Source organism: Psammomys obesus, unplaced genomic scaffold (assembly GCF_907164565.1).
Source record: "Psammomys obesus unplaced genomic scaffold, mPsaObe1.curated_primary_1811, whole genome shotgun sequence".
NCBI lineage: Eukaryota > Metazoa > Chordata > Mammalia > Rodentia > Muridae > Psammomys > Psammomys obesus.
This window is the reverse complement of record NW_026596452.1, coordinates 1707137-1715263: the sequence shown is the minus strand read 5'-3', so window position 1 is coordinate 1715263 and position 8127 is coordinate 1707137. Positions and strand designations below refer to the sequence as shown.

At 33.6% G+C, this 8127-nt stretch overlaps 1 protein-coding gene across 6 annotated transcripts in view; it reads left to right on the top strand.

The window, feature by feature from the left end:
* Positions 1-4767, top strand: part of Kdm6a (lysine demethylase 6A) — a 122133-nt gene extending 117366 nt beyond the window's left edge. For 5 of the 6 annotated variants that reach the window (XM_055598259.1, XM_055598261.1, XM_055598260.1 and 2 more), the window contains 3 exons: positions 439-565; positions 2617-2787; positions 3890-4767. In XM_055598259.1, coding sequence (XP_055454234.1) covers positions 439-565; positions 2617-2787; positions 3890-3919 — 328 coding nt within the window. In that variant the 3' untranslated portion in view covers positions 3920-4767. Of the gene's footprint in view, positions 1-438; positions 566-2616; positions 2805-3889 lie in introns of all 6 variants that reach the window. The other variant, XM_055598262.1, reaches the window with a different exon arrangement.
* Positions 4768-8127: the final 3360 nt, after the last annotated feature.

Genomic DNA, 8127 nt, shown 5'->3' with positions numbered 1-8127 from the left:
AAGAAAGAAAGAAAGAAAGAAAGAAAGAAAGAAAGAAAGAAAGAAAGGGAAGAAAGCATTTTAACGTTAAAGCCTACATTTGTGCCAGCAGGCCAGAAAAGGGCACCAGATCTCGTTATAAATGGTTGTGAAGCCACCATGTGGTTGCTGGGAATTGAACTCACACCTATTTATCTTATCACTAGGAAGGCTGAGGGGATTAATTGCTGCAAGTTTGTGACCACTCTCAAATGCATCATGAGTTATATGCCATCTTTGGCTATCAGATAGATAGATAGATTTCAAAAGTATCTGGTAGTTGGGAGCAGAAAATGTACAACAAAAGGAAAATGGGTGTTAGAACCAAGTTTCTTTCCATTATTTCTAATTGTTGTATTTCTTAGGTGAAAAAAATGTAATATTTGGCTGCTAGAAATGAATAATTTTCCTCTATATTAGGTATTGTCTTCTGAGAACTCTGAAGCAATGTCAGACATTGAGGGAAGCTCTAATTGCTGCAGGAAAAGAGATCATATGGCATGGGCGGACAAAAGAAGAACCAGCTCATTATTGTAGCATTTGTGAGGTAAGTCATCATTCTTGCCTGCAATTGTTTATAAAATGTTAGTTTTGTTTTTTAATCTAATTTTTTTGGTAATACACATTACTGTGATTGGCATTGTGTTCAGCTTTGATATTATCTTATCTAATATTAATATTTAATGGTATAATATCTCATTAATTGTTAGTTAACTTTAAAACTATCTACTATAGAGTCATTTGGGTGCTAGATCATTAACCAATAAGGAAAGTTGTGAGATTTTTAGATTGGGAGCAATCTAGGTATACAAAGATGCCAATAAACTGGGTTGAGTTTGGGTATATAGATAGCTCAGTCCTCCGTGATGTTCATTTCTCTCTGGTGGGGTTCATAATTCACTTGTCAATCTCCTGTGGCTAAGGCCTGCAAGAGTAACACCAACAAAGTGGTACCTGGTATAAAGGAACTTAAAATCTATTTGGAGAGGATAAAGTGCAGTCAACTAATGGTATTGTATATCAGATGATAATGAGTGTGAAGGTGGGCTTAGCAGAAAAATGCAGAGAGTGAAATAGTTTTGCTTTCTGATGCTGTCAATGAGAGCTCACAGAAGAAGCAACTAAGTCCATAACGTTTAGCCCTCTCTTGAAGGATGAGTATGATTTCAACAGGCTACAAACTAGTGAAAATAGATACCATGAGTGGAGAAGTGGAATGACTTCAGAAAAGGAAGTCCAGTGTGGTTACAATACTGACCATACAGATTCTTTGTATAAATCTAGGTAATGTAGATTTTGGTGCATCTTGAATAGTGTCAAATAATGTGATATTTATTCCAGAGTCATTGAATCCACCAATAACTTTTGAGAAGTCAGCAAAGTAAGATGCATCACAATAATTTTGTGAGAGATAATCCCTTTGCCACATATACTAGACTAGAACATGGCAATGGATTGTTCAAGTGGTACAAAATTTTTAAAATAAGGTGTTTCTCAACCTTCCTAGTGCTGCGAGCCTTTACTACAGTTGCTCATGTTGTGGTGACCTCCAACCATAAAATTATTTTTGTTGCTACTTCATAACTATAATTTTAATCCTGTTGTGAATCATAATGTAAGTATCTGTGTTTTCTGATGGTCTTACACTACCCCTGTGAAAGGGTCATTTGACCTCAGGTGGGTCACAACCCACAGGTTGAGAAACACTGATGTAGAAGGTGAAATTCACAAGGTAACTGTCTTAGGGTTTTTATTGCTGTGAACAGACACCATGACCAAAGCAACTCTTATAAAGGAAAACATTTAATTGGGGCTGGCTTACAGTTTCAGACAGTTTGTCTGTTATTGTCATAGCAGGAAGCATGGCTTTATGCAGGCAGACGTGGTGCTTAAGAAGCTGAGATTTCTATATCATGATCTGCAGGCAGCAGAAGGAGACTCTTGTCTCACACACTTGAGCATATGTAACCTCAAAGCTTGCCTCCACAGTGACACACTTTCTCCCACAAGGCCTACCTACTCCAATAAGTTCATACTTCCTAATAGTGCCACTCCCTATAGGCCTAAGGGAGCCAGTTACATTCAAACTATCAGTAACTCATTAAAAGGTAGAAATGAGGGACAAGTTGATGAATGCACTAGGCACTATAACATGCTCTGTTAATGCGAATATGAGCACAGTCTTTGTATTTAAAAAGCTCAGTCTATAGGAAAAGGCATACATTCATATGCGGTCACCTGTGATGAATTCTGTCATGGAGACATACAAAAAAAGTAGTGATCACGTGATTCGATTGTATACTAATGCTTTAGATTAAAAAAAATGAACTGACATTTATTAAATTTTTAATTAAGTTTTATCAGAATTATTGTTATACCATTCTTTTCATTTAGTGACCTAAATATGCTTCCTATTATGTCTTAGGATTTGGTGCATTATCAACATTTTTAGTATCAGTCTCACTGCCTCCCCCACAACCCCTAGACCTATGTTTTTAACTGTATAGAATTCTGAAAGTAGAAGTCTGTGATTGCAGGGAAGCAGTACAATAAACACCATCATCTTTATTGACCCAATTTTTCATTTGTGTAAAACAGGTGGAGGTTTTTGATCTGCTCTTTGTCACTAATGAGAGTAATTCTCGAAAGACTTACATAGTACATTGCCAAGACTGTGCACGAAAAACAAGTGGGAATCTGGAAAATTTTGTGGTGCTAGAACAGTATAAAATGGAGGACCTGATGCAAGTCTATGACCAGTTTACATTAGTAAGTGAAATCAACATGTGAGTACATTAGCTGGGTTGAGAGGCAGTAGTGTTTGCTCTGCCACCTGATAACTAGAAGGTAATAAAATATGTAGATTTTCTTTTGTCTCATCAAGATACTCCATGAAGGTATATTTATGTTGGTCCTACCACCTTCTTTTCCAAATATTTATTCCTGTAAAATTGACATATCATTTTTGCCTTGCTTTTGGAGAGACCAACCTAAAAACTATTTTAAAAGTTGTGTGCTTTGCACTGCTATCATGCTGTCATGATTTTATTGTTTCATCGTGGTCGATGGAATATTTATTTATATAGTTAGTACCCACAAAATCAATCAATGAGTGTGCTTTGAAATATACTTCTTTTAAGGCTATTTGAATCTGTTTAAAATTGTGTACTGGCAGATGGTTTAATCTAGCGAAAGTATTTGAGTAGCTCTTAACTTCCTGACATGTGGTATAACCTATGAAATTCAGGTGTACTCACAAATCATGTTTTTTTTGTTTTTTTGGTTTTTTGTTGTTGTTGTTGTTTTTTTTTTTTTTTTTCATTGTAAGCAGTCAAGAGGTGCTTATGGGAAGCATTTCACTCAAAGCAGATCTGAATAGAACTATAGACATAATTCATGAAATTTTCTTTTCTTATAATACTTTCACATATATATTCAAAAACGAATTTTGAAGTTTAGCTCCTGATATTTTCATTTGGATGGTCTTCAAGATTGCTTCCAAAGAAAATTACCTGGAATCTACTGAAAAGAATGTATTACCCACCTAAGATATATCCCTGAAGACAGTCACTAGTAAAATTGTAATTGATTTGATAATTATTTTTGTAAAACCCTGTCAAATAAAGTAATATTTCAAAAGAGCTTTTGGAGATATAGTGAGATAAAGATGGTCTTAAATTCTTAGAAAAGTTGGCCAAGTAGGAGATCATAAGGGAAGTTTTATTGTTATATTGTATAGCAAGGCTGTTGAAGTTTAACAGAGAATTATTTCCTTCATTTTCATAAACCAAGTATATATTTGTAGATGTGAACCAAGGAATATAACTAACTATAAGTATACCGACACAGTCTACCTTGCTTTTATTTCTAGGCTCCTCCATTACCATCCGCCTCATCTTGATATTGTTCCATGGACATTAAACATGAGACCTTTTCTGCTATTCAGGAAGTAACCCAGTTCTGCACCACTGGTTTTTGTAGCTATCTCATAAGGCTGCTGGCTGAAAACTATGTCTATGCAACCTTCCAAGTGTGGAGTGTCAACCAACTGGACAGGGGGCAGAGTACTGCTCCTACGCCAGAACTCTCACAAAGCTAATCAGCTGAACTTCAGAAAAAAAATGGATAATAATTTCCATATTTTGTATATATCTGACAAAACTGGCAACACCATACAGACTACTGACTTGAAGACAACCTCTTTTATATTTCTCTATTTCTGAGCTGATGAATTTGTTTTCACCTATCTTTTCCCTTTCAGAATTTTCCTTGGGAAAAAAAAAAAAATACTAGCCTAGCTGGTCATTTCTTTGTTAAGGTAGTTAGCAATTTTAAGTCTTTCTTTGATCAACTTTCTTTTTAATGTGGAAAGTTAAGTAAGAAAAAAAATTTTTTTTTACTGCTTTTATGTTTTCTGTCTTGTTTTGAAACCATGATGGTTATACTTTTGGTTCCTAAATAAAACATTAAAAGAATTAATTAACAGCCAAGTCACAAAGATAATGGATTGCACATAGACTAAGAAATAAACTTCAGATTTGTGATTTTTGTTTCTAATCTCGATGTAAATTTACACTATTTATAAATACATATTTATTGCTTGAAAATATTTGTGAATGGAATGCTGTTATTTTTTTTCCAGATTTACCTACCATTGAAATTTTAAGGAGTTCTGTAATTTCAAATGCTACTCCTATTACATTTTCTATGTGTAAATAAAACTGCTTAGCATTCTACAGAAACTTTTATTAAAATTGTTAATGTTTAAAGAGTTTTCTATTGTTTGAGTTTTAAAAAGAATTTCATGTACAGTGCCCAATTTTTGTTTACTTTTCTAATCTGATTATATATATTTTATATATACTTATATCTGTATATATAATATATATAGAAATCTAGATATATGTATAAATATTTAGAACTTAAATTTTTCTTGTTTTAAGTTTCACATCTATGGTAGATGTTTGAGGTGTCTAAAGTAATGCTTACAAAAAGTATGATTATTTTTAAAGAAATATATGGTATGTATCTTCAAGACCTAAAATGTCAGACTGATTTATTATTAAATTGCACATATTGCAATTACAGACAAATAAAAAAATTCTGACAAAATGTAGTATAGTAGAAAACAAATAGTGATTAAACTTAAACCTTTAAAGAGAGTTTTACTATAGGTTTGTCAAATCCTATACATTATTCAGCATTTTATATGGGGAAAAATTCCAGAATGAAAGGCCCTGTTTTTGAATGGAAATAAATTAAGAGGCTTATTTTTTTAATGTTAGGCAGTTTTGAAATCTTATGCCTTCCTGCATGCACGACAGTGGGATGAATGACTATAAATTCCATATCACCAGTAAAATATACTAGGCTTTAATAGCATTCACAAATTACTGATAATTAATGCTGGGATTTCATTTTTTAATAATGGCCCCTTGCATTTGTACCACCACTTTCTGAAGAATTTGGGACACCTTTTCATTTTATAATCTAATTCATAAGAATTTTCCACAAAATTAGGAAACATAGAGAATACTATAAGTAAAGGGTAGGTTGCTTGTTTGGTTGGTTTATGTGAGTGAAGAGAATATCTGGTCCTGTCTTGCAATGTCATGCTGAATACAGATAGAGTATGTCTTCTTAGGAGCAACTCCAGGACTGAAAGTATAGAGACAGAGACGTTTTATTCAGTTGGTTAATGACTTGGTAAACATTGAATGTCTGTTGGTAGTCATTTCTTATTTATAACTTCAGGAAAAAAATCATTTGAAGTCATTTATTTGAGTACTGATCAGGATGTTTAACCACAAATATTTTAAATGGTTTCTTTTGTGAAAATCAGCTATCCAGAAAATCCTACAGAATGAAATAAAGTAAACACTTATGAACAAAAATTCTAAGCCAGCCTTAAAGGAGCAAAGCTACACCCAACTGTTCTTATTCTGTTCTAGGTTATCTATATTACTGACATATCTTCTATGTGATTTTGTTAAGGTTAATTTATTGTCAAGGTGAATATGTTGTCTTACATTTTTATATGAGAAATTTTATGTAATCTACATTTGGATAAATGGATGTTAGGAGTGTCAGAAAAAATAAGTAGAAATCAAATCATATTCATCTATTTGAGAAGTACTTTGTGAGCAGCTTTGCTTCAATTAACAGCATTTATGATTTGCATTTAAGGTTTTAGAAGATAGCATAGTTTTGTTTTCTTTACTGCTTGTATAGGTAAGTCCATTAAGTCACATAATATCAAGATGGCTTAATAAAGAAATTGGCATCATAGCACATACACTGTTCAGAAAAAAAGTACATCACATAATGAATTACAAAGTAGATGTTGATCCAGAGTGGCAACAAAATTATTTTCTCATTGGCACCAATTAAAAAGATGCTCTTAATTAGCATCAGTATAGCAAATGGATTTACTTATTTATGTTAAATCAATACAAAATTCTATGTTTGTATTTGATGGTACAGCCTACGTCACTTTTCCAAAATAATATATTTATAAGGACCCAACATTGAAAAGCTGTTCCTGCCATATGAAATATTTACATTTCCTCTTGTAGTTAATATGAAACCATCTATTGGATTCACGCTAAAGAACATTGTGTTTACAATGCCCTTACTGCCTATTTATGGAGTTTGTTTTGTTTCTTCTTTTGAGACAATATCTTATTGTTTTTCTTTTTTGATGTTTTTTTTTTGTTTTGTTTTCTTTTTGTTTGTTTGTTTTTCGAGACAAGCTTTATCTGAGTAATAGCCCTGGCTGTACTGGACTTGCTTTTGTAGACCATGCTGGCCTTGAACTCATAGTGATTGTGATCCACCTCTTTCTGCTTCCCTAAGTTCTGGGATTAAAGGTGCCCAACTCCTTCAATGTGTTTCTTATGTTGGCCTTGAACCCATGATTCTCTTACCTCAGCCTCCTAAGCACAGAGATTACAAGCTTACACTACAATACCTGGCTTTATTGCCTTTTTCATCACATCTGCATTGCAACTAGAATATTTCTAAAGCTCAGAACTAAAAGTAAGAGATGATATAGGCTTAAACTTCCAAGTTTAAAGACCAAGTCTATGACTGCGTAGATCTACTTCAGGTAAGTGAGGATGCTTCTAGCCACTAGCAGATAACATAAGTTCTGAAGGCAGATTTAACTGTTAAAGTGGATGTTTTGGTCTGAAATTAAGGAGTGACCTAGGCCACAGGTATAGCTGAATATTCTTTGAGGTGGTGCTAAAGATCAATAAAATCAAACAGCAACTATGAGATGAGGAAACATTAAATAACCAAAACAAATATTAGCACATAAAATGCAGTATACACAGGAGCAAAAAAAACAAAAAAAAAAAAAACATGCTAACGAGAGGTAGGCTCGAGTTTTTTGCAAAAAGTAATCATACCATGCAGCAAAGGTAAGGATCAGTCAGATGGTCTTGGTTTGCCATTTGATTGTTAATATTTACCTTAGCTACTTCAGTGAAGTTACAACCTGATTGCTGGGAAAGGTATTACTTTTGAGAGACATAGATGAGTTTTGGTCTTTCCAGGACCTCGAGGTAAGAGTTTATGCTGTTACTCCTTGTTGACTAGCAGATCACCAATCTTAAAACTGTGTGTAGGGATGATAAGATGTGGGTAAAGGAAGAGCACTTGCCATAAACCCTGACAGCATGTGTTTGATCTCCAAAACTCAACATTATGGGAAGAGAACATTCCCTCAAGTTGTTCTCTGACCTCTGTGTGGTGTTTTATTTTTTAAAAAATGAACAAGAAAATCAGAACACTGTTGTGACTTCAGTGTTTCTACCATGGACTATGCTTACTTAGTATTTCCTTCCATTTAGCCCTGAATTAATTGCTGTGTTAACCTTATCTTTCCATATAAGTAAATTGTGGCAAATGCTTAGTCCACTGTTGTCTTGGTAGTAAGAACCTTTCCTATTTGAATTTTTCTTGACCAAGATCAAGATGTCTTTAAATTTAATAACCTTTAAATGTGTTTTTCTTATTTGTTGTAGTCTAAAGCAGGGCTCCTTTGAGGTTGAAAGAGAGCACTGGTAATAATAATTGAGCTGTATGTCCTGTTGCAATAAGTGA